Source organism: Delphinus delphis, chromosome 2, assembly GCF_949987515.2.
Source record: "Delphinus delphis chromosome 2, mDelDel1.2, whole genome shotgun sequence".
In the NCBI taxonomy this organism is placed as follows: domain Eukaryota; kingdom Metazoa; phylum Chordata; class Mammalia; order Artiodactyla; family Delphinidae; genus Delphinus; species Delphinus delphis.
This window is the reverse complement of record NC_082684.1, coordinates 9,104,186-9,131,016: the sequence shown is the minus strand read 5'-3', so window position 1 is coordinate 9,131,016 and position 26,831 is coordinate 9,104,186. Positions and strand designations below refer to the sequence as shown.

The following is a 26,831-nucleotide window of genomic DNA, read 5'->3' as shown; positions in this document are numbered from 1 at the left end:
TCTCACACAAGCTAGCCCATCATTCATTCTCTATTTTGAAAAAAATAGGAGCGAGCACTTGGCTTATTTAAATAGTTTCATTCCAAAAGCAGTCAAGGTTCTTCGTAGAAAATGTGAAGGCTACTACAAAGAATAAAGAAAACACAAAAGCAACACAGGATCCCACTGGTCAAAGGCAACCACCACGAGTAATCATTTGGTATTTTGCCTTCCAGATTTTTTCCGCTGTGCTATACATATGATTTAGTGCCCAGCTTTTTTTTCCCACCTGGCCGGATATCAGAAGTGTTCTCTCTCTTTTGGTGAACTCTCTGGAGCGTCATTTTTCACGTATAATATTTAATATTTCACGTATAATATTTAATATTTGATATTTTTCACGTATAATATTTAATATTTAATTGCGGACACTGGTCCGCAAAGTTTTGGTTGTTTCTTATTTCCCTAATCGGAGGACAGGAGGCTTTCCCTGTCCTTTTGATTGTTTTCAGAAATACCAAGCAAAAAGTAAAGGGTATTTTTTTAGGTTCTTGATTTGCTTCATTGAATTATTCCAAAATCGAATGTTCTGGAGACAGGTTTGAGAGCCAGTCAGCCTTCTGTGCCTGACCCTATTTGGAGAAGAACATCGAGGCTGTTGTCTGCCTGCCTTGCCCCTCAGTGTGAGACTGGCCCATTAAACTTTTGCAAACCAGATTGTTTTAATGTGGTCTGGGCTCCAAGGGTTCCTGAGGAAGCAGGTCCAGGCAGCCAGGGGCTGGAGACAGTGGACCTGGCATCTCACCAGATGCAAACTCCTACCAAGAGTGATGCCTCACTGAGTGCTTACGAGTGACCAGCCCCATTCCACTGATAAGGAAACTGAGGCTCCGAGGGGTTCAGGGACTTGGCAGTGAGCAGAGGCACAGACCTGTTGCCCCTGTGTCCCCTGGGCAGGCTTCAAGCTGGGTGTGTGGGAAGGTGAGCTGCTTGGGTGTGGCCTCCGTCTGGCACAGTCTCCCCGTAGGCCGGGGACGTCATCTTCCAGGCTACAGTGGGGAGACCCACCCCAGCAGCAGAATGAACAGATTTAGAAAGCTGCTAGTCACAGACTGTCACAGTAGGAAAGACCTTACAAAATAATCTGTGTGATCACCCCCCTGCTTGCCCTACAGATGAGGAAACTGAGGCCCAGAGAGGGAAAGCCACCTGCTCAAAGGCACATGCTGAGTCAGCGGTCCAGGGTAGGTCTAATAATAGTAATACTAACGATAGCAAAAGCAACTCTGATGGCAGCTACCGTGGGGGAACCCCAGCTCCGTGCCAGCCCCGGGGCTCAGCACCTGACAGCACGGAGGGGGACACGCTACTACCATCCCCGCCTTGCTGATGAGGACACCAAGGTGCAGAGGGAAGTGGGGAGCTGGGGGTCAAGCCAAGTCTAACTGTCAGCGCCCAGCCTTCCCACTGCCTGGCCCCAGGCCGACATTGGGGAGCCCTGAGGAGACAGCCCCATAGTTGGGGGACGGGGGTCAGGAGGGGCTCATGAGCGCGGTCTGCCTGATACACTCGACCACAATCAACTTGGCTATTCTTTGGTCCTTGTCGTCTCTCTGGTGGCTCTGGGAGTTGTCACCTGCGTCCCCACCTAGGAGTCTGTGACCTTGGATACATCAGTTTGCTGAGCCTCTGTTGCCTTGCCTATAAAATAGGCGTCACATCCCCTGGCGGGACAATTATGTGAGGATCAGGGAAAGAACCGCTGATCAGGGTGCAAACCTCCGTCATAAACTGTAAAGTGCAGTGCACACTGCCACTGAGTAACCGGCATCGTGGGGTTGTGTGCAGAGGGGTAGGGTCGGGACACTCATGCACGACTAGGGAGAGGCCACCTGCCTCTTAGAGCTTTAGTTTCCTCACGGTTAATATAGGGTTGGACTAAGAAGAATCTCTAAATGGCGAGATTCTTCCAGCTCGAAAATTCCACGGCCCGAACACATCTGGGGTACTTGGCAGTTTACAAAGCACTTTTGTATCTGCAACCCCTGAGTTCGAATCCTACCCCATTCCCACCCACTTAATAGCCAATGACCTTGGCCAAGGCCCTTTCCCTAAACTTGGACAAGCCCCTTGCTGGAGTCAGAGCCTGCTTTGTTGTTTATTTAGATGAGGGCAAGGCTGCGAGCCCCGCCTTTCTTACAGGACTGAGGGAGGCGCTTCTGTTTCCGCATCTGTAAAATGGGGCTAGCAATGCCTGTCTAGAGTTGTTGTAAGATTGAGTGAGTTGATGTTTGTTACGTGCTCTGAACAGAACTGACATGTGGAAGATGCTATATGCGTTGCTGTCAACATCATCATCATCATTATTCATCCTTTCCAGAATACTTCCTGAGGCACCTGCCCTTGGCCAGGCCCAGCGCTAGGAGATGGGGATACAGTGGAGGGAAGACTGAGACATTTATTGCAGTCAGAGCACTCCCAGCCTGGTGGGGAGAGAACCAATTAAACAAGATGTTTGCATAAATGTACTGAGAGCCATGAGAGCACAGAAGCTAAGGGCCTCTGTGCAGAGACACTGAGAGTCCAGGAAGGCCTCCCGGAGGAGGTGATGTTAAGCTAGATCTGAAGGATGACCAGGAGTTGGACGGGCTCCTGCCCTGTGCAGCGGGGGTGGGTGGGCAGGGAGGCAAGGCCCTGAGACACGGTTGCTGGGGCTCTGGGCAGGGCAAGGCGGGAATCAACTGTCACATTGTCAGGAATTTCATGAGCTCAGCTGGGCTTGAAATCAGCCACGGTGGGAATATTTACAACACGGAAATTTGCAGATGCTACCAGTTAGTGCTTTTCCCCCCAACGAGATCCAGTTGGTAACATGTGCCGGCACACCACTGCCTCTTCCTCCACTCGGTCGGCCTGAAGAAGCCCACCCTTGCCCAGAGGTCCCCAAGGGCGCACGCAGGGCAGCAGGAGCTCCTTCCTGTGAGCGCTGGTCCTGGGCTAGTCCGAGGGAACACCAGGGTGTTTATGGAAAAAACGTTTACCAGGAGTCCACCCGTGCCAGGGGCTCAACGGTGGTGAAGGAGTCATGAATGCGGCTCTCGGGGACGAGCTTTCCACGCCAGGACAGATAGTCCCAGGGTGCTGTACATCAACTACAAAAGGCAGAAACGAAGGAAAAAGGAAGCTGACAGACCTTTGCTTCTCAAGAGAAGCAGAGGCTTGGGGATGAGAGAAACCGTTAAGGTCTTTCTGTCTGCCTTCTGAGGAGTTGGGGATCACCTGAGACCCTGCAGGTGGAGGTACCAACCCCAGACCCAGAGGACTTCCCTCCACTCTTCTGCCCTCCCTCTCTCCACCCTTTTCAAGGGTACTGATGCTTCACCTTCTCTGGAATCCATCCCCCTTCTATTTCCTCCTCCTATACCTCCCCCTCCCTCTCTCTCACCCTCCCCCCATCCTCCCTCCCTCCATCTCCTCCTACCTGCATCTCCCCCTCCCTCCATCCCCCCTCCCACATCCCCTCTCCCTGGATCTCCCCTTCCCTCCCTCTCCCCCTCCCTCTCTCTCACACTCTCTCCATCCCCCACTCCCTCCAGCCCCCTCTCCCTCCATCCTCCCTCCCTCCATCTCCTCCTACCTGCATCTCCCCCTCCCTCCATCCCCCCTCCATCTCAGGCACCATCTCCTCTCCCACCTGGCTGCCACAGCCTCTGACTCCCTGGGTCCAGATTTAGCCAGACCCCTCATCGCAGCCAAAGCGATGGTGCCAGCCACCCATCAACAGCGTCATGCTTTGGCTGTGTCAGGCGTCCTAGCAGAGAAGCCAAGGAAACAGAGCTGTACATCAGCGCTGCACAGTTGAGATCACCTGGTGCTCTTGGGCAGGGTCCAAATCTTCCCCAGGAATCCTCCCGTGCTCCCACCCTTGGGCATACTCCCGGTCACCTGGGAGACACCTGAGGGCAGGTGCCAGCTCTCATTTACCAGTGTCCTCACACCACAGAGACAGTGTTGTGAGGTTCCAGTGTCAAATCCCAGCTCCACCAGTTACTAGCTGTGTGACTCTAGACCAGTCACTTCACCTGTCTATGCCTCTGTTTTCTCATCTATAAAATGGGGATAATGATAGTACCTCCATTTAAGATAGGTGTGGATCACCTGAATTAATTCATGGGAAGCACTTAGACTACTGCTTGGCAATCAGAGTGAGACAATGGAAACTGGAATAGTTGCCTGGATAGTTGATGCTGCTAAGGATTTACTGTTGATTTCTTTTAGATGGAATAAGGGGTATGCGATTATGCTTTTTGAAAAAAAGAGTCCTTATCTTTTAGAGATGCACCCTGAAAGATGTACAGGTTAATGACAGGCATGTGAGATTTGCTTCAAATCATACAAAAGAGCTGGGGTGGGGTTTGGTATGGAAGAAACAAGATTGACCATGACTTGACAATTATTGAAGCTGGGTGGTAGGTACGTGGAGTTTCATGATGCCAGCCTATCTACTTGTGTGCATATTCAAAACTTCCATAATACTAAGCTAAAAAACAAAATCAAAACTCAAATCTGGGGGTCTGGCCTAGACCACCTGGGCTTAAAATCCCAGCTCCACCATGCAGGCTGTGCCTCGGTTTGCCCATCTGTAAAATAGGGATGATAATAATAATAGTTCCTACATGCAGAGGTCACTCTATAATGTGCTTAGAAACATGCAAACAAAGTGGCAGGCACTTTACACATTGCTGCCAGTCTTCACAACACCCTTTTCAGGGGAAGCTATGCCCATTTTACCAAGAGGCTACGTCGGCTGCCCCAGGTCGTCCAGCCAGACAAAAACAAAGACACATCCCAGGCTTGTGTAGCTCTTGCGTCCAGGCAGGATGTGAGTGGCGGAGCTGGGGACATGGGCCCAACGTTTCCCTTCCTCTCTACTTCTCTGTTCTTGGGGAATTCCAAGCTCTGCAGATCAACTCTAAGAAATATGTACCTCTCCCACTCTTTTCTAAAAAAACGTATCATACTGACAGAGCCCAGAGCTCTGGAATTCTGAAGGTTGACTCCCTGGATTCCAAGGAGATCAGCCTCCCTCAGTGGAATTGGGCAGAGGGTAGCAGTCATGTGGCTAGGGCAAGGCTGGGTTTTTTTTGGAAGTATAGTTGATTTACAATGCTGTGTTAATTTCTGCTGTACAGCAAAGTGATGCAGTTATACATATATTTCCATTCTTTTTCACATTCTTTTCTATTTATCACAGGATATGGAATATAGTTCCCTGACTATTCAGTAAGACCTTGTTGTTTATCCATTCTATATATACTAGCTTGCATCGGCTAATCCCAAACTTCCACTCCATCTCCCACCCCCCTCCCCCTTGGCAACCATAAGTCTGTTCTCTATGTCTGTGAGTCTGTTTCTGTTTCATAGATAAGTTCATTTGTATCATATTTTACATTCCATATATAAGCAATATCATATGGTATTTGTTTTTCTTTTTCTGACTTACTTAACTTACTGTGATAATCTCTAGGTCCATCCACGTTGCTGCAAATGGCAACATGGCCTCTGCTTGCATGCTTCTTAGAATGGGGAGCTCACTGCTTCCCCACAGCAGCTCATTTTCCCTCTAGGGACATGGTTCTACAAAGGTCTCCAGAACCACCTAGTACAATCTCTCATTCTCTCAATGAGGAAATGAAGTCCCAGCGTTGTCAAAGCATTTGTCCAAGATCACATGTGGCACTCAGTGATGGAGGCATGACTAGAACCCAGGGCTCTGATGCCCAGAGGCTTGCACCCTTCCATTTCTTTGCTATAGAGTCTCGGACAAGGGAGAGATCTCTGCTGGCTGAGAGGTCAAGGAAGGCTTCTCAAAGGAGGTGACATTTGAGATGGTCCTTGAAGGATGGCACTAGGTTGTGTCTTGATGTCCAAATTCTTTTTGTCCTGCCCACCATGCCTGTACCCTTCCCATGATATCTTACACTGAGCATGGCAAACACATGGGGAATAGAAGTTTGTTGACTGAATGAATGAATGAATGAATGGGCAGGAAGGCCACTCCCGGGAATTGAACAGGTACCAGTCCCTTAGGAGCCAAGTGCATCTTGTGGGGACCCTGTGCAGGAAGGGATAAAACTCCACCTGCCTCAAATATGGTGTTCACCACTCCTTTTGCACGCATCTTAGGCAGGACCCAAATCCCTTCATGCCACGAAGGAGTCTTTTCTCTGTGGTTGGCTCAGAGGTTCCATGGTGTTTTCCTCCCCCATGTTTTATAAACTGGGCTGGATGGGAAGACAGGTCATGGCACACACTTGCATGTGGCCAAAGCCCCAGGTCAGCCACCCTCTCCTCCCGCCCCAGCAGGGCCAGGGCCACCCCCGGGGCCACCAGGACATTCAAGGAGCTGGAGTGTCTACGGGGAAATGAGCATCTTCAGCTCACCAAGTCCGAGCCGTTCCTGAGCAAAGGCTTTTCTGGAAAACACACTCCCGCTGGACCCTGAATGGTTTCTCCTTTACCCTTTTGCAAAGATTTCTATTTCTTCCCGTTATAAATTATTTACATGCTTGTAACAGAAACCCCAGAACATACAGGAAAGTGGGAAGAGAACATCATTCTTTCAAAACATTTTTAATTGGAGTATAGCTGATTTACAATATTGTGCTAGTTTCTGGTGTACAACAAAGTGATTCAGTTATATATATATATACGTATTTCCTTTTCCAGATTATTTTCTGTTATAGTTTATTATAAGATATTGAATATCTGTGCTATACAACAGGACCTTGTTTATCTATTTTATATATGGTAGTGTGTGTCTGTTAATCCCCAACTCCTAATTTATCCCTCTCCCACTTCCCCTTTGGTAACTATGAGTTTGTTTTCTATGTCTGTGAATCTGTTTCTGTTTTGTAAATAAGTTCATTTGTATAATTTTTTAGATTCCACATAAAGGTGATATCATATGATATTTGTCTTTCTCTGACTTAATATGATAATCTCTAGGTCCGTCCATTTTGCTGCAAATGGCATTAGTTCATTCTTTTTGATGGCTAACATTCCATTGTATATATACACCACATCTTTATCCATTCATCTGTCAATGAACATTTAGGCTGCTTCCATGTCTTGGCTATTGTAAATAGTGCTGCTATGAACATTGGGGCACATGTATCTTTTTGGATTAGAATTTTCTCCAGATATATGCCCAGAAGTGGGATTGCTGGTTCATATGGTAACTCTATTTTTAGTTTTTTAAGGAACCTCCACACCGTCGTCCATAGTGGCTGCACCAACTTACATTCCCACCAACGGTGTAGGAGGGTTCCCTTTTCTCCACATCTTCTCCAGCGAGTATTATGTGTAGTCTTTTTGATGACGGTCATTCCAACTGTGTGAGGTGATACCTCATTGTAGTTTTGATTTGCATTTCTCTAATGATTAGTGATGTCGAGCATCTTTTCATGTGCCTATTGGCCGTCTGTAGGTCTTCTTTAGAGAAATGTCTATTTAGGTCTTCTGCCCATTTTTGGATTGAGTTGTTTGGTTTTTGTTATTGAGTTGTATGAGCTCTTTGTACACTTTGGAGATTAAGCCCTGTCGGTCACATCGTTTTGCACATATTTTCTCCCAGAAAGACATCTTTCTAATCACATAAAGGCAGCAGCTCGTAATGTTTTGGCGTGTGCCCTCACCATTCCTTTGCATGGGCTGTGGGTATGAGTTTGGGGTTTTGAACATGTTCACAATCAGACATTAACACACAGCCCTGTCTCTACATGGGATGGGAGCAGCTGTAGGATGATAAAAACAAAAACAACAAAAAAAACACAAAACAAACAAACAAAAAAAAACACAGGAGGCTTAGATACCGTAATTCCAGGACCTGGGTTCAAGGTCGAGCTCTGCCACTAACTGGCTGTGTGTCCTGGGATAATGTCCACCATCTCTGGGCCTCCGTGCCCACTTATATAACAGGGGCCTGATGAAGCAGTGTCCAAGAGCCCTTCCCACCCTAATATTCCAGGATCCTGTCATGTTAACCCAGGAGGGGTTTCCGGAGCAGGAGAAGGAAGGAGGAATATGCTGGGTATAGGAACCCATGCTTCTATTAAGACGGCCACTTGGGCTCTGTCCCCAGTGGCCCCAGACCTGTGAGTGTGTCCCAACCCCTGGTCACCTCTGGCCTGGAAGAGACCCCTAAAAGGCCACTCCAGGAGGAGACAGGCCAGGCCGTGGCTCTTTCTGCAGGCTGGCATTTACTCGCTGTGTGGCTTTAGGCATCTCCTCACCTCTCTGAGCCTCAGTTTCCCCCTTTGTCATGAGGGGTTGGAGGTAGACTGAACATTTTCTTTTTAAGTAGAACTTTTTTTCCAATAAAATTGTTTGCATAAACCTAATACAGAGCAGAGAGGAAGGAAACCCTGACATGCATAGAGCATTTAAAGCGTGTCAGGCATTGTTCTAAGCACTTAATATTCATTAACCTTCCTATCCTCACAGCAACCCCACAAAGTGGGTGCTCTTAGCTTCCCATTTGACAGATGAAGAAGCTGAGACCCTGAGGGGTTGGGCTGCTCGTCCAAGGTTATACACAGCTAGTAAGTGTTGGGATTGGGATTCTGAGCTGGTTGTATCTCAGTCATGAAACCCCAGGTCCCTTGTCTTTCCAACCCCTTAGGGACATCTCGGGGCACCCAACCCATGCTCTTACACACACACACACACACACACACACACACACACACACACACACACACTGTGTCTTGCCCTCTGCAGTTCCAATCAAGGTCCAAACCACAAGTGACTGGCGAGGTTGAGACACTGAGGTTTCCTGCCTCCAAAACCCGCATTACCAAAAGGTCCCAGGGACCGAGTCCCACGAACTGCCAATTTCTAGCCCTGTGCGAATCCCCCTGCCACCTCCACATGGCCAGCTGAGCCCTCGTCTGAGCTGCCCGCCTGCAGCTGCCTGCACAACACTTCTTCCCTTGAGGAATGGAGTCACATTGCCCCCTCCAGGCCAGGGACAGCCAAGCCTGCAAGCCCACTTAATCCCTCAACTATTCCGAGGGTGGGGGGCCTCGCACCTGGACCTTCGACGACGGGGAGGGGCTTTCTGAGGCCTCGGGGTTTGGAGTCAGGCAGACCTGGGTTTGAATCCTGGCCCTGCCTCTGGCTAGCTTTGTGAACTTGAACTATCTCAGGTTACCTAGCTAAAGCTCTGCCTTCGTGTCTGGTATATGGGAATAATGATGTATCAACCACACAGTACAGTCTTGAGGATGTAGCAGGAAGGGCACACAGTAAGTTCTTCCATTTCCCTTCGCCTCTACCCTGCAGATGTGTCTGCTGGGGAGAAAAAGAAAAGTAGGGATCGCCCTGCCCTCTATCAGGTCAGTCAATGATCATTTATTGAGCACCTAATAGGCGTCGGGCACGGAACAGAGAAAAGAAGAAGCAACATAAGCACCTCTGATAGACCTGCCCTAAATGAATGTCACGGAGAAGGAGGGGGGAAGAGAAGGAAGCGAACTCTACTGCTCAAGGGCGTTCAGCAGAGAAGAGCCAGTGGGAGAAATGTATTAACAGCTTCATTGCAAGGAGCTGGATTACTTAATTGCAGGGCTGGCTAGGCAGGTCCAGAATCCATAGATAAGGTGGTCAGGAGAGGCAGGCCAGTACTCTTGGATATGCACTAAGGCTGCTGTCCCCAAGTGGAATTTCTTCTTCTGGGAAACCTCAGTTCCGCTCTTAAGGCCTTTCAACTGATTAAGCCAGGCCCACCCAGATACTGGAGGATAATCTCCCTTAATTAAAGTCTGATGAGGGACTTCAATAACATCTGCAAAGCCTTTACAGCGACACCTAGGCCAGTATTAGATTGAATAACTGGGGGCTGTAGCCTAGACACGTTGACACATAACACCGGCCATCGTAGGGCACTTAAGGAGGAGGTTCCATGGAAGGATTGGGGACTCAGCTGGTGTCACCTTCAGGCAGAGGGCCGAGAAGGGCACTCAGGCAGGAGGGGCAGCCCCAGCAGAGGCAGGGGTGGTGGGAACCTAGGAAATATCCTTGGGATAATCCCGATGGAGCCCCATGGAAATACCTTACGTACGAAGGGATCGGAATCGAGGAACGGGTTCATAAACCACAATATACCAATACGATGCATTCCTTTAAAGGCATCCTTATGACAACAATGGGACAACATGGAAAAATCCCCTTGATGCGATATTCTACGTAAAGCCACAGGAGATGCAAAGCCTGTTGAGTGTGGATATAAAAAGAGCTGTTTGGGGATAGAACTCTGAGAGATTCTAGCATTTTTAAAAAATATTTATTTATTTATTTAGCTGCATGGGGTCTTAGTTGCAGCAGGCAGGCTCCTTCGTTGTGGTATGCAAACTCTTAGTTGCAGCATATGGGACCTAGTTCCCTGACCCGGGATCGAACCCAGGACCCCTGCGCTGGGAGCGTGGAGTCTTATCCACTGTGCCACCAGGGAAGTCCCAAGATGCTAGTATTTTTAAATGCTCTTTACTGTGGTCATATATCTTTTAAGACAAAAAGGGAGATGTTATTTTTTTTTTAAGGGGAAGGATTGGTATTAGGATATCAGATAAAGTTGCTCATTTCGTTAAAACTACAGAACGCAAGGTGAGGGAAACAGGATGTGCTGAACAGAATAAGCGAACAGTAAGAAACGAGAAACAGATGAAGCCCAGCAGGAGCCCGGGGTGTGTGAGGGGGAACAGTCAGGGAGGCACACCCCGTCCTCGGCTGCAGAAAGCAGGTGGGGAGAGGGGCTCCGCTTCTCAAGGCACCCCCCCACCCCCGCTTCCCGCCACCCCACCTCCGCTCCCGTAAGTGTTTCCAAAACATTCCAGGCCCACAAAGTGTCCAAACGCAAGAAGGGCCCACGTGGATGTCTAAGGTTGAATGAACCTTCTGATTCAGCTCTTTAGGTGTTCCTGGAACCTAGGTTGAATTCCCAGAACCCCATCCTTCCCCGACAGACAGCTCGGACCTTTTCTCAGGGAAAAGGAGAAAAAGCCCCTTGGAAACTGAACTCAGGCCACACTTCTCCCTACAGACAGCATCCGTACTCAGTGATCACATAAAGGCAGATTTTAGAGGAAAACATTTATTCCGGGGAGAAGTCCAGGGAAGAGCTCTGAGCTGAGATTCGGGAGACCTTGGTTCTTTGTAGCTCTGGCCTTGACTCCAATTTGCTGGGTGGTCTGAGAGATTTTACTTATTTATGGAGTAAATGTTTTCCAAGAGACTGGGATGTGCAAAACACAGCAGCAGGCACGGCGGAGGGTGGAAAGACGAGCAAGGCAGGTGTATTTAATATAACGGGACAGGAGCATGCGTGCATCCACACACAGACACACACAAGGCTATCGCTGTGAGAGGGGATGCAAAAGGCGGAAGGGGACCGCCCTCCCGACAGGATAGAACTCTGCGGTCTCAAGGGTTCCCCTGGAGCAGCAGGCTGGTGATGTCCCAGCGACACATTCATCTCTCCATCCAGCTGTGGAACTGTGTCTGCAAACCTCAGCTGGGCTGTGGGTGGGAGAGTAGGCAACGTGGGGGGGCTCCTGCAGCAGACGGGCCCCCCTGGGGAGCGGGGGTGAAGCAGCACCCATCCTGGACACGTTCACCGCATGCTTCGTGCATTGGACATGGATTCACTCATCTATTCCTCACAGCCGCCCTAGGTGGTGAGGGCTCTTTTTATACTAAGCCCCATTTTACAGTTGAGAAAAACGAGGCACCACGAGGTTACATAATGACCCGGTAGAGGGGGACCCAATTCCAGGTCTGGCTCCAGAGCCGGTAAGCCTGACCGCGGGGCTGGGTTTCCCGTTTATGACGTGAGTCTCCAGCTAGACTCCTCGGGCTGTGTTTCCCTCGTTCGGTCATTCCACGCACAGGCTCTGACGTCTATGTCACCTGTACAGCTAATTCTTTAATAGCAACTCACTTCTGAACTGGTAACTCCATATCACCAACTTAAATGGAAAATGAGTATCATTTGTCACCCAAAAAAAGCCTGTAAAAATAAATACAGTGGGCCATAAACACTCCGGTTAAAGTCTGGTTAGATTTGGGGCCCAGCCCAGGGGCTGGGCCTGCTGTCTTTGTTGAAAGTTGGGTTATAAACACCAGAGAGGTGCTGAAGACACTTTCTCCAGGGCTAACCCAGAGGACTGGCTCAACGATTCGAGGTTATTTACCATCCAGTCCACAACCCTCGCTTTGGGAAATACCTCCTATCTCCAGCACACCGCCACAAAACACGGAGCCCACAGCCCTCGCTTTGGGAAATACCTCCTATCTCCAGCACACCGCCACAAAACACGGAGCACGAGTTGGCTACAGGATCAGGGGCTCCGTGCAAGGCGAATCTTGGTCCCTGAGAAAGTGACACTGTGTGTCCTGGGGTGGCCACAGCCGCAGAGCCCTCAGACATGGATTCTTGGGGAACCAAAACAGACTCCCGCTGAGACTACAATGGAAATGCTCTCTGCAGAGCCAGGAGCCAGTGTTTATGTGATTCAACCAAAGGAAATACTTTTGAAGTAAGTCTTCTTGGACCAATTTTGAGGGAGAATGTTAGATGTTTCTTCTAAAGCAGCAGTTTGCAAAACAAGGGGAAAGCCCAGCTGCGGAGTCATCGGCCCAGCGCCCGGACCCAGACACGAGGATCAGAGTAGAGGCGGGAGGCTGCATGGGTCCATCCCCCCCGCCCCACCCCCGCTCCCACCCCCAGCTGTGTCGATGAGGACTCCGAGGCGCAGGGAGCTAAAGGGACTCCCTCAAATAACACCCAGAACTGCACACCTGATCGCCACCACCCTCAGCGCCGATGTGCCCGCCACACCACGCCCGCGCCCTCCCCCCAACAGTCCCTTAAACAGGTTCTCTGACATCTGAGTTTATAATCCCAAGATATATTAGTCAGCGTCCAGTAGGAAAGAGAGGGCACATTCAAACCAGTTAATACTGGTTAGCGGAAGAGAATTTTAACAGAGGGTCTATTTTCTGCCTGTAGACAGTGCGTGGGGACACTGCCAGGGCCTCAGAGCTAGAGCAGCAGAGGTCTCGGCAGACGACCCACTCGTCCCTCCCTCCCTCCCTCCGGGCCTGAGGCCTGAGTGGCAAGAGGAGGTGGCATCTATCAGCATCACTGGACAGCGAGTTGGAAAGGGCCCCGATAGGAGCTGTGAATCGGGCCAGGCCCAGCCAGCCCCTGGAGGCCCCCAAAGGAGGGAGCTGGGAGCCGGCATCCCATCCTCATTCTCCTCCCTCCCTCGGCCTCCTGCTGGTGCCCCCATGGGCCAAAACCCATGGGAAGCCAGATGGCAGCCATCTCATCCCCAGGGAGTGGTCCCCGCACTCCCGGGACAGGGCTGGGGAGAAGCAGGGGGTGAAGGATGCTCCCACACGTGGAGCAGATGCAGCGAATCTAGAGTCGCCTCAGACTCCTACCTTCTCCCTGGTCCTCAAACTGCCTGCTCTCTGCACATCTGAAAGAGAAAAGCCCTCAGCTTTGTTTTGAACGGGAGAGCAATGCTGACAGTCATTAGCAAACAATTAGGGTCCAGCTGGGCTGATCCTGCCAGATCTGGGGGCACCTGGCCGTGCAGACCCATGACAGAGGGCAGTGAGGGAGGGCTGCCACCCCCGCAGGGTGACCGAGTTGGGAGACCCTGGGTTAGCTATGCGGCTGTCTTGGTGGAAATGGTGACCTCAGCAGGCAGGCTGAGGTCCCTCGGCTGGACAGAGAGCCCCATGGGGGCAGGGGAAGCTCGGCTTCACTCTTCCCCACCTAATCTCCAGCACCAGAAAAACACTGAATAATTGCTGTTGAGGAATGAATGATCTGAATACATGACCTCTGACCCCTAGTTGAATTTTCTTTCCCTGGGCCCAGCTGGGCCCCTCAGAAAAGCATTCTACCAGGTCTTTCTTCCCTTCCCCTAACCCCCCTCCTCGAAAAATCAAAAGGACTTGCTGTGCATTGCGTCTGTTGCAAGTTCTAAATCCTGACCTCAGCTCAGCTTGGGGGTTTGGGGAAACCTTTTCTGGGCGTTAACTGAAGATCTTTGGCTTTATTTCCTGCTTACCAACCCAGTCTTTTATTTTATTTTTCCTAATGTGTTCAAATTTCCAGAATTGTCTGCTAACTGATCTCCACCTCCCACAACTGCATTGGGAGAGCTGGGCTTCTGGAAGCCGGGTGCGCAGGGTCTGCACAGACTCCTCTAGCGGAGAAGCTGCTGAAACCTAGGGCAGGGCAGATCCGTGGCTAAACACACGCACACACGCACACACACACACGTGCATGCGCCCAGCTTTTCACACCCTTCCCAGACAGCCAGAGGTCACGTGGGTTACTGGTCCGAGCTCCAGGTCTGGCACCAGAAGGGTTGAAGTCCCACCTCCACCTCTTACCAGCAACGGCACTTGGATAAGTCACCCCACCTCTCTGCACTTCGTTTCTTCCTCTGCAAGGCAAGCGTACAGCCAATGCCTACCTCCCTGGATGAGAATGCAGTTGAACTTGAAGGGGGCGAGGGAGGTTGCATCAGCGCAAGCCCCACGGGGCAGAAAGGCCGTCACTTTTCCCCGGGGCTCAGGTGAGGACCCGGCTCAGAACTTGAGAGCACGTCGCAGCACTGACCAGAGCTGTGGATTGGAAACACTCCTCTGTATTTGTCTGTTAGGCTCGAAGGCCGCGGAGATCCTGTGTCTAATTCATCTCCATTGCATCAGGGCGAGCCTGTCCTCCAGCCCAGCCCCCTCCCCTGAGCTCCAGACCCACGTGCAAGTCTCTACGCACGTCAAACCTTACAGGTTCAAGTCTAAACACATGATCCTGTCTCTCCAAGTTAGCCCTTCCCATTCATCCCCTTCATAGGAGACAGCAGCACCGGGACGGGGGTGGCAGCATCCTTGATCCCTTCCTTACCCTCATTTCCAACCTCTCCATGTCCAATTTTGCTCCAGACATGTCAGTGTTCCTCCCTAAACACCTCTGGAATCGATCCTCTACAGTCTCCATCATCCTGTGCCTAGAAAAACAGGCAGCAACTGCCCCTGGCTCCCCCACAATCCAGCCACCAGGGCCTAACACACATCCGCACCCAGCGTCTTCCTGCCCCAGGGCCTTTGCACCTGCTGCTCCTTCTGTCCAGACATCCTCCACCACCATCCTTTCACCCAGCTTACTCCTGCTCACCCTCGGGTCTCATAATAAATATCCACTCAGCCCCTGCCTGTAGCTGGATTAGACCCCCACCTTCCATGCTGTCACGGGACCTTGCATTTTATTTCATAGGATTTATGTCAGTTTTCGGTAACTTAGTGACTGGGTCATGTCTGGCTTCTCTATGAGACCATAAGCCCCCGGAGGACAGATGCTGTGCCTGTTCTCACATTATGTCCTGGCACCCAGTGTGTGATGGACGCTTAATAAATATTTGTTAAGTGAAGGCCTCCATTTCTCTCCCCTAGTGGAGAATGCGTGTGTTTTATGGTCCCTGGTCCCACCACCTAACTGTCTTTTCTCCTCCAGTCAGCCTGGGCAGCCCGTTACTCACGTCCCCCTCTGAGTCCAAGCGTTCTCTGCCTGGAAGAGATCCATGATCCAATCTGTTCATGAGGACGCCGTGCCCACCACTGCGTCTTTCAGCTGAGTCAAAGGGATTCCTCGATTTCCTATTTATGGGGCAGAGGGGAGGGGACAAGCCGGAGAACACCTAGGAGAGCACGCCCTTCCTCTCCGGGACAATACGTGAAGCACCAGGCAATGTTAAACCCAAAGACAAAAGTTCTCAAGGGCTGGGGAGGCTCGTGTTCCCATCCCCAAAGGCCTGTCGGGGGCGGAGGGCATGGATTGTTCTGTTTGAGGGAGGGGTGTGCAGGAGGAGAAGCACACATTACACAGGTGGTCACGTGTGAATGGCCCCAGGTGAACGTGAAAAGAAAGATTGAAATTCTGAAGTCAACACAAGAAATCAGACAGAGATGTGGCATGTCTCCAATGGAGACGGGACGTCTCAACACAAGGCTGACCTCTGGGGAAGGTCTGAACACTCTAAAGAGAGAATGTTGGGGGAATTGATCCCGAGTGGAAGCAGAGGAAAGGGAGAGTCAGTCCTGAGGGGGGCAGTGTTAGGAAGACAAAGGGGGAGCTGGGCCCAGCTGGGCCTCTAGGTCCTGTGTCAGGTGTGACCTGCTATGGACATGACCAGATGGCCATCTCAGCTGGGGCCATAGAACACGAGCCCTATAGCTCCCAGTCAAGCACTCCCCAGGCCACCTTCTAACGATCCTGTGGCTTCTCAGAGCAGGTATGGGCCAGGTGCCATCCTGTTGGCTAGGGGCTACCTTGTGGGGGAAATTAACAAGCAGCATGTGGTGTGACACTTGAGTGTCTAGAGAGCTGGACCATGAGAGACAGCAGCGCCCCAGGTGTGGGGCACTAAGTAAACAAGTTTTTTGTGCCTGCAGAAATCGGGCCAAAGCCTGGACCAAGGGGACCACGTAGGGGAGGTCTTACTTTCAGAGGCTCTGCAGAGAAGCCTGCAAGTTTCCATGGGTCAGAAATTTAGGGTCCAGTGGGGATGGCTTGTCTCTCTTCTGTGATGTCTGGGGCCTCAGCTGGAAGACTCACAGGCCGAGGGAACAGAATCTAACCGAAGGCTTCACTGGGGCCGGAGGCTCCATGACCAAGGTGGCAGGTCGGTTCCTCTCCATGGAGCCCCTCCATGTGGCCGCTTGAGTGTCCTCACAACATGGCGGCTAGCCTCCCCCTGAGTAAGCAACCCAAGAGGCCAAGGAGGGAGCTGCAGAGCCTCTTATGCCTTAGTCTTGGATGTCACACACTGTCACTGCCACCACGGGTGGGAAGCAAGTCACTAAGTCTGGCCACATTCACTGGAAGAGGAATTAGACTCCACCCTTTGAAAGGAGGAGTATCGAAGAATTTGTGGACATATTAAAACCACCCTCCACTAGGAGCGTATTTCCAATAGGGACAAAGCCTCACTTTCTCAGCACCCATTGAAGACTGTCCTTATCCCCTTATTCAACCCCATCACTTGCCACTTCCCACCTCCCCATCCAACATCTAGGCCACCTGCCAGAACACCAGCGGCTTCCCCACTTCTGTGCCTCTGCTCAAGCTGCTGCTTCTGCCTGATCGTCCTTCTTGGCCCCTGCTGACATGCTCTTCATCCTCTGAGACCCAGCTCCAGAGTTACCTCCAACCTCCTCCCCCGACATCTGTGTCCCTTGCCCCTCCTCCCACCCCTCGGCGCTCATCGCACACACTGGGTGGCAGGTGTTGGGAGCTCGGGCAGGGCAGGAGACGTGTGGGGTTCCCCTCCGGGTCCCTAGAGCCAAGGTGGAGCTCAGCACGGAGGAGAAGCTCAAGAAGCATTTAAAGATAAATTGCATCAATGAATGAGTTCATCACAGTCTCCAGTCTGGCCCCTCAAAGCCAGCCAGCTGCTCCAGGACGTTTTCTGGGAAATCCCAGAGATGATCAGCAGATTCTTTCCCATGATCTATTGCTCAGCTCCTCCCCCACGAGCCTACCCAACAATCAATTGCCCAGGAAGAGCCCCTCCACCTCCACCTTCCTTCATCCACCCCACGGAGCACTAGGAAAGTGCCCAATTAGTCCTGCCCTTTGCATTGTGCTTTTAGTTTTTCAATGTGTCTTCATACCTACTCTTTGATTTAAACCTTGCAAGAGCCATGCAAGGCAAGCCAGGGAGAGAGCAAGACTCTACGACAATAAGGTGGAAGCTCAGAAAGGTCAAGCAATTTACCCAAGACAGCACAGCTAGGGTTGGAGCCAACGTCTATTGAAACCCCATGCCTCTTTGCTGAAGTCGGAGAGGAACTCCCAGAAAGTGAACTGCCCCCTGGGCTGAGTCTCACTGCTGGCCTGAGTCTCAGAGTGAAAGAGGAGCCAGTGGGTTAATGATGGAATCACCAATATAAGAGCAAGAATCTGCCAGCAGTGGTGCTGGAGTTTGACATTGGTTATTTTAATAAGTTCACAAAAAACAGGTAATTATTCATGTTTATTGAATCAAGTACAGTGCTTGGGGCTTTCTGCACCTTGTCTCAGGTCCCCACCACAACCCTGAGAAGATTTTGTTATTCCCATTTTACAAGGTAGAACATTAAGGTTCAGAGAGGTTAATTAACTTACGCAAGGTCACACAGCTAATGAATGAGCCAGGACTGAACCCAGAGGACTGTCTGGCTCCAAAGCCCCTTCCCCTCCCTTTTCATCAAGCAACCTCTGCTCATCATCAATGCTACGCTGATGGAAGGTATGGAAGCATGATGCTGCCCTCTGCCAGAAGGAGACAGGGAGTGGGCAGATGGACTGTGGTCTCCGATCCAGGTTGGAATCTCCCTGTCTGACATGATATCACTTTTCTCTTCTAATAAATTGCTCACCCATGGCCAGGCCACAAGAGGCTGAAAGAGACCAGCGCCCTTGTGGGGGTGGGGGCCTGTGATAAGGAAGGAATATGCTGTGTATCCTCCCATCATGGAAGCTTCGAGGAGGTCCAGGGTCTAACGCTCACACTTGTTAGTCTGGGTGACGGATGCTGGTCAAGTACACATCCCAGTGGAGCCTGGAGGCGAAGAACAAGAGCTCCCAGTTTAAGTCCAAGGAGCAGAGGCGCCTTTCTAAGCCCCTGGGGACACAGGTGTGCCTGAACCGCCTCTGAACACCGCACAGAAAGGGTCTGGGTTTCACCCCTGACTTTGCCTTCTGGAAGCATCCCCCTCTCCTTCTGCACCAGTTGTTTCTCCTTCCTCTTGTGACCTTGAGGTGTAACTGCCTCTTTTCCACTTTCTTGCAGCGCCAAAATGTTCAACGTCACCTTGCAAGCCCTTGAACCTGCTCTCAACGGGACCCCTCCCCAGAGCAGCAGCTGCGTCCACTCCGACTGGTGGAGCTCGCTGAACACCATCCAGCCCCCCTTCCTCTGGGTCCTCTTCATACTGGCAGCTCTCGAGAACGCCTTCGTCCTCAGCGTCTTCTGCCTGCACAGGAGCAGCTGCACGGTGGCGGAGGTCTACCTGGGCAATCTGGCCGCGGCCGACCTGCTCTTGGCCTGCGGGCTGCCCTTCTGGGCCATCACCATCGCCAACAACTTCGACTGGCTCTTTGGGGAAGTCCTCTGCCGCGTGGTGAACACCGTGCTCTACATGAATCTCTACAGCAGCATCTGCTTCCTCATGCTGGTGAGCATTGACCGCTACCTGGCCCTGGTGAAGACCATGTCCATGGGCCGGATGCGCGGGGTGCGCTGGGCCAGACTCTACAGCCTGGTGATCTGGGGCTGCTCACTCTTCCTGAGCTTGCCCATGCTGGTCTTCCGGACCATGCGGGAGTACGGGGCCGAGGGCCACAACGTCACCGCCTGCATCATCATCTACCCGTCCCGCAGCTGGGAGGTCTTCACCAACAGCCTCCTGAACTCCGTGGGCTTCCTGCTGCCCCTGAGCGTCATCACCTTCTGCACCGTGCACATCATACGCGTGCTGCGCAACAACGAGATGCAGAAGTTCAAGGAGATCCAGACGGAGAGGAAAGCCACTGTGCTGGTCCTGGCCGTGCTGCTACTGTTCGTCGTCTGCTGGCTGCCCTTCCAGCTCAGCACCTTCCTGGACACGCTGCAGCGCCTCGACATCCTCTCCAGCTGCTGGGACGAGCACGTGGTCGACGTCTTCACGCAGATCGCGTCCTACGTGGCCTATAGCAACAGCTGCCTCAACCCGCTGGTGTACGTGATCGTGGGCAAGAGCTTCCGCAAGAAGTCGCGGGAGGTGTACGGGCGGCTGTGCCGGCAAGGGTGCTGCGGGGCAGAGCCCAGCCAGACGGAGACCTCCATGGGCACACTGCGGACCTCCATCTAGTGGAACGCCAGATTCACAAACTGTCGTAGTGGGTGGGAAGCAGCCAGTGAGCAGATGTCACCAGGGCTACTAACGCGGGTGACGATTATTGGACAGTGATTCTCAGGATGTGACCCAGGAGGAATGGAAGGAATCCCAAGTGTGACCTTGGACAGTGAGCCGGTGTCTCCAGTAAATTCCTTCCCGGCTCCAGTTGCAGATAACAAGGCTGTGAGGTTGGAGTGATCTGGTACACAGCCAGGGGCTCCAGAAACACAAGAGTATTATTGTTCTTATTTGCTGCCACCCCTAGACCAGTCTGCTGCTTCCCAGGAGTGGAGGGAGCCTGGGGGTAGGGACAGGAGTGACCGAGCTTCCCTCCCATGTGGTGTCCCACCTTGCCCCAGCACGACAGCTCAGATCTCCAGAAATGCCACCCAGCTTTGGTGCAGCTGCTGAGTGCCCACGCGGGGCTCAGCTGAAGTTCTGCCTTGGGTTTCTTTAATCCACTCAGCTAGGACTTTGGAGGATGATTTCTCAGGTCAATGAAGGTTAAACTCTGAGACATCCACGGTGTGAATCCGGAGACCAGGATTCTTTCATTCCCCTCATGGAAAGACAAGTGGTCTGTGCCAAAGAAGAACCCAATCAGCACTTATCCAGCACTTGCTGTATACACAGCCTTGAGCACTGTGGGTAAGAGAAGAAAAAGAAAGTACAGCCTCGGTCTTGAAGGAACTTGCAGACTCATGTGGGGATAAGTCAGCACCTGAAGCCAAGGTCAAGCAAGGCACTGTGGGCGGGGCAGGGCAGAGGGGTGAGGAGAGCCCGCCCCAGCTCAGCCTATAACTGGTTGCACGGGGCTGTGTCCCTGTCTCGGTTTCCTCCTCTGTAACACGAGGCTGTTGGGGGATTAAAGGAGCTAACAGGCATAAAAGTACTTTGACAAATGAAAGGTGCTATATAAATGTGAGGCATTATTACGCCCACAGAACAGGAATAAATTTATTATAAGGAGAAAGACACAGGTTCAGCAAAAGGTCCGTAGAGGAGGATCGGTAGCTAATGGTGGGGTGTAAAACACCCATCAGTGTCTGACACATACTAGGTGCTCGATATGTTAGCTCCCTTCCACCACCTGTCCTTCCCATCAACGTGCACACACACACACACACACACACACACACACACGCGCGCGCGCGCGCGCGCACACAAGCATCTTCAGTGGAGGTGGCAGAACGCCCTCCCCAACCCGTAGATCAGAAGCAACTGCAGAGGGGTCCGCGGCTCTGCCTCCTGTGGGCGGGGCAGGGGCGGGTCGTTGTGCCGAAGGGCGGGGTGGGCAGTGATGGACGGGGCGGAAAGCCGGTACCAGGTGTCAGGCAGGATGAAGCTGGACCAGCATCCTTGGCCAGAGACTTAAGACACAGCCTTAGCCCCAAGCCCGAGGTCCTCCAGGCGGAATTCGTTTCTTCTTTTTCTACATGTTTTATAATCTGCCTTCTGTGGCCGGCCCACGTGGAGATAACGGAGAACGCACCACCCAGGCGCCAACATCAAGCCCTCAGAGACAAGGCAGCGAGGCACGCTCAGTAGCAATGGAGTTCGGGACGCGTAGTGCAGGCAGCGCCCTGGAAGCACTCACTCGATCAGTAAATGGGTGATTTGTTAGCGGGCCGTCTCTGGAGAGCATAGAACCTGTGGGACCAGGAGGATTTAGATGGCAAAGAGCCCATAAATACTGCCCAATCCAGCTCTGGATTTTAAAAGAAAAAGAGTCACAGAAGATTTCTTCCCCATCTCAGCCTTTGTTTTCTGCTATGCATACCCCTCTGCCCAAATAAACATACACACTTCAAGCTGGAGAAAGAAAACAGAAGAAATAAGAAATAGGAACCATTTCGCATTAGAACGAAGTAGGAACCATTCAGTATTAGAATGAAGTTAAACCATGTGCATATTGTGAGTGGGGTAACACACAAGGAGGCTGGGCTTTGGAATGTGTACCACTCATTCATCAGTGGGTGTGTATGGTCTGAAGGTCGCCTATGAGCAGAGCCGCATCACAGCCCTGGGCCCCTAATGGTCATTTAGGGTCGACCCGTGGGCTAAGGAGCAATCGGTCTGTGGGAAGGGAGCTGCCCCGTGGGCTGTGTTGGTACCATGATACAGAACATCTGTCCTGTGAAAGGTCCAAAGAGCTACTACATTGTAAAGAGGGAGCATTTCACAAACAAGGAGAAATGAATGAACGGCGTAAACGTGTTTTTTCCAGCGTAATAAAGGGATGAGGCATTTTTGCGTAGTTCTTTCATTTGTTACAACTCCCGAAAACCTGTGTCTTGTCACAGACACTGCCGTGGCGGTTAGAAGTCTTTGGCCTGGGGGTTCCATTTATTTCCACTCAACCTAATTTAGGGCTTCTGTCCTATAAATCAGTGGTGTCCAAGCTATAGTAATTGCATATCCATATAAGTAAAAAAATTTTGATTATACGTACCCAATACATACACTTATTTACATGTATTAAAAGGTACACTCTAAAATATACTCAAGTACAATCTAAGAAATTTCAACAGCGTTTGAATATTTTCTCCCATCCCAGATTCCTACATTGGTGACTCATTACCAAGTACCCATCAGGTGTGCATGAGGTCCCATGAGGCCTTAGAATCATAAGGATGACTGTAATTCAATCATCCGTGCATGTGATATATATCTATTAGGTGCCTTCCATTTGACAAGGTCTAGATCAAACAGTTGTCTAACTACTGCTTGCATACTACCAGTGACGGGGAACTCATTACCCACTCCATTTTGAGGTTCCTTCATTATTCATGCATTCATTCACTCATTCATTTTAAAAAAACTTGCTTTCTGTGTCTACAGAAATGACACTGCTCTGTCTCCGCACCCATCAATCCATGCTAGAAACCTGGGGCTCATGGTAAAGAGAAATAACCCTCTCTGTTATTCCTTACACCTAGTGAATCAGCACCTCTTTTACATTCCACCTAAGTGTTTCCTGGATCTATCTGCTTCTTTCTATGTCTAACCATCATCTCTTATTGGTCTCCCCATCTCTGATATTAACTACCACCATCTCCCAATTCATATTCTCCACTATGCAGCCAATGACGTCTTTTAAGAAGGCAAAGACAATGATAGGGAAGCTATACATGTAAAGAACATGTAAAGAACAGTGTTTAAGAGCAAAGGCTTTGGGATCAGGCAGACCTGGATTCCAGTTCTGCTTCTGGCTCAGACTCATTTGCTGTGTGGTCTTGGGCATCTCAGTTATCCTTTCTGCGTCTACATTTCCTCATCTGTAAAATGATGATAGTAATGGCATCCACATCATAGAACTGTTAGCAGAATTAGTGTATGAAAGTGTTTAGCTTGGTACAGAGTTGGCAATCAACATGATGAGCTGCCATGATGGTGATGATGTTGGTGATGGTGATGATGATGGTGATGATGATGGTGATGATGATGGTGATGATGTTGGTGATGATGGTGTTGATGATGGTGATGATGATGGTGATGATGTTGGTGATGGTGATGATGATGGTGATGATGACGGCTGTGATGGTTATGATGGTGGTGGTGAAGGTGATGGCTGTAATGAAGATGATGGTGAGGGTGATGATGGCCCTCTCTAACAGGAAGCCTTTCAGTAGTGTCCCACCACTCTTGGGATAAAGCTCCACTTCCATAAGGTGGCTCGCAAGACCCTTCACGAGCTGGCCCCTGCCTTGTCTCTTTCCCTCTCTACAGTTCCTGGCTCATTCTCTACCCTCCAGCCGCATTGGACCCAGGTGCCTGGTAGATATTCAGTTCTCTGTCCAGTGCCCACACTTCCCATCCAGCCTGCACCCCACCAAGGCCTTGAGCTTGAAGAAAGTTGCCCACAAACAAGGGAGCTAACTCATCCGAGGGACTTCGCTCACGGATGGGGCATGACTCAGGGAAGTCTGCAATCTGGAGGAGTCTGAGCGGGGCTCTCAGCAGGTGTAAACAGGCTGGAAGGCCTCCCTCTCAGCTCCCTCCCACCCCAGCCAGGCAGCACGAGCGGCCCTCAACTCCTGACCCTCCTTGGCCCCAGCGAGCTGGTGAGATGGGGAGAAGCCCAGAGGGGCCTCTGGTGGCCTCAGAACCAAGCGCTGGGCCCAGCTCCTGAGTCTGTCCTGGCCAGAGCGGGTGAGGGCCCAGTGCAGGAGTGCCAACTGCCCACCAGGTGCCCCAACGGGAGCTAGTGCTGGTGATGCAGGCTCCCGCCGATGAGGCAGCCGCTGATGAGTCAAAGGTGCAGTCTCCACCTGTGACCCGCACAGCACACGCCATATCTCCTCGTTACTCAACCCCCGGGCCCGCTGCAGAGCCCCACACAGCCCTGACCTCTGAGCAAAGCCCCTGAGAATGTTGGCGTCAGGGTTGAGCAAGGAGGACACAATTTGGCAATAGCCGTGGCTGAAAGTTTAATGGTTTGTTCGTGGGGTTTTTTTGGCTGAGGTCAAAGGGGCTCCATGAAAATATCTCTCATTCTGCTGAGCTCTACTTTATTTATTTTCTTTTCCTTTATGGTTAATTATAGGATATTGACTATAGTTCCCTGTGCTATACAATAGGACCTTGTTGTTTATCCATTGCTGAGCTCTTTTTGGAATTGACCCTCACGACCACTCAGGTAGGGAGGTGCCTGTATCATTGCCAGTTCGGGATGTGGGAACTTAGGCCCAGAGAGGGAAATAACCTGCTAAGGCCATGCGGTTCTGCAGGAGTGTGGTCAGAAGCCCACCTGCTTTCTGTGTGTTTGTGCCTTAACAGGGGGATGCAAATTGCCACAGAAGCAGCTCCCAAGGTGCCTTCTTGCAGGAAGAGCATCCGGCCTCAGCTTGGGCTGTTTCTGCCCCGATAGGCAGACTTTGCACCTTCTGGGGCTTGTGAGTTCTTGCTTCCTGAAGAACCGTCTCCAGTGGCGGGGGGCTGACACCTTCCAGTGAGATCTTTACTAGAGCGGCTTTATTGAGATAGGAGTTCTGTGCCTTGCCCCTTCCAGTGGCTTTTAGTGTATTCACAGGGTTGTGCAACCATCGCTGCCCCCTAATTCCAGAACACCTTCATCCTTCCACATCCATTAGCAGTCATTTCCTCCTTATAGCCTCTGGGATCCACTCATTTTCTCTCTGTCTCTAGGTCTGCCTATTCTGACCATTTCATAGAGATGGAATCACACAATATGTGTCTTTTGTGTCTGGCGTCTTTCACCTGACCCACACGGAGATATAATATTGAATTGGAGGGGAAGAACCATGGAGTCCAGGCCTTGAGTCCCTGCCATGCCACCTACTCACCGTCTGATCTTTACAAACCACTTGACTCATTTCCCCCACACCGGCCTTTGGCCTCAATTTCCTCATCTGTGAAATGGGCAGATAATACAATAAGTATACCTGAGTCGCACAGAGCTAATGACTCTGGAAAGGGGGCTTTGTAAACTGTAAAGGGTGACACCAGCGTGGCAGGGACTGCCCTGGACTTGGAGCCAGGTGTCTGGTTCACAGCCCTACCGCTTCCTGGCTGTGGGAATTTGGACGAGATCAGTTAACATCTCTGAGTTTCTGGGTGGCAGGGGTGTTGCCTATAAAGTGAGGATCCAGGCCTTGTGAAGATTAAGTGAGATAAAGGTGTTCTCATGGGTTGAATAGTGTCCCCTCCCTCCCCCAATTCACATCCACTTGGAACTTCAGAATATGACCTCATTTGGGAATAGGATCTTTGCAGAAGTAATTAAGATGAGGTCATACTGGATAAAGATGGGCCCTAAATCCAGTGACTGGGATCCTGATAAGAAGAGAAGAGGATGCACACAGACACAGAGACAAGGCCATAAGGAGATGGAGGCAGAGATTGTAGTGACGCTTCTACAAGCTGAGGGATGCCCAGGATTGCCGCCCAAAGCCAGGCAGAGATCAGACTCCCCCTCAGAGCCTCCAGGAGGAACCAGCCCTGCAGACACCTTGCTTTTGAACTTCTGGCCTCCTGCACCGTGAGAGAATAAATTTCTGTTCCTTTAAGCCACCCTGTCTGTGGTACTTCGATCCGGCCGCTCTAGGAGACGAATACAGATGTTGTAACAATTCTGAGTGTGTGCTCACCCACGAGGTGCCCGTCACAGTCCCAACACTCACTCCTTCCCCCAGCAATGGAGGAGGGAACCAGACACTTTCTTCACGCCTCCTGGGGTTTAGAGATGCTACTTGGTGATAGAAGGTGTCCTAAGAAAGAATGGGATACACCATCTTACAGAATTTTAGAGATTTCTTCACAGGGAAGATACTGAGGCCTCTCTCAAGGTAACATAGCGTGTTGGGGGCTGCCCAGGCCCCCAGAGTGTGTGCACCACAGGCCTCGACACACCATCTCTACCGACCCGGGGCTGGGGCTGCCCTGTTTCTCTCCTTCCCCCTAAGGCAGGCCAATTCCAGGAGTCTCAGACCAGTTTAAGAAGAGGCCACAGGGCCCAGCTCCCAGCTTCCTGACAGCTTCACCGCCAAGCCCACCTTGGTGGGACATTGTTTATAAACAATCCTGAAAAATGGCCCAAGATGGAGCTCTGAGGCTCCTCTGGACGCCCCCCTCCACGCTGAGTCACCGCACGGCCCACTCAGGGCAGTCAAGTATGCCTGCCTATTCCCCTCCCCAGTCCTGGCCAAGGCAGAGGACAGCTTACGTAACCCTGCTGTGCTCACACCACCGCCGCCTTGTGCAACGACCAAGTGATGAAAGCTCCTGCTGGCTGCTGACCAAGGGCCTGCTCCATCGCCATCTCACCTGATCCCCAAACTCGGAGAAGAGGCCACTTCACAGATTAAGAGACTGGGTCTCCTTGGGGGGCT

The 26,831-nt window shown here is 51.3% G+C and overlaps 2 protein-coding genes across 2 annotated transcripts in view; both read left to right on the top strand.

The window, feature by feature from the left end:
• BDKRB1 (bradykinin receptor B1) overlaps positions 1-26,831 on the top strand; it is a 58,839-nt gene that overhangs the window by 10,319 nt on the left and 21,689 nt on the right. The window lies entirely within an intron of this gene.
• On the top strand, positions 1,161-21,220 carry BDKRB2 (bradykinin receptor B2). The gene is given in 3 exon segments (XM_060003961.1): positions 1,161-1,223; positions 18,894-19,948; positions 19,951-21,220. Coding segments are annotated over 2 exon segments (1,080 nt in total). The 5' UTR covers positions 1,161-1,223; positions 18,894-18,900; the 3' UTR covers positions 19,983-21,220.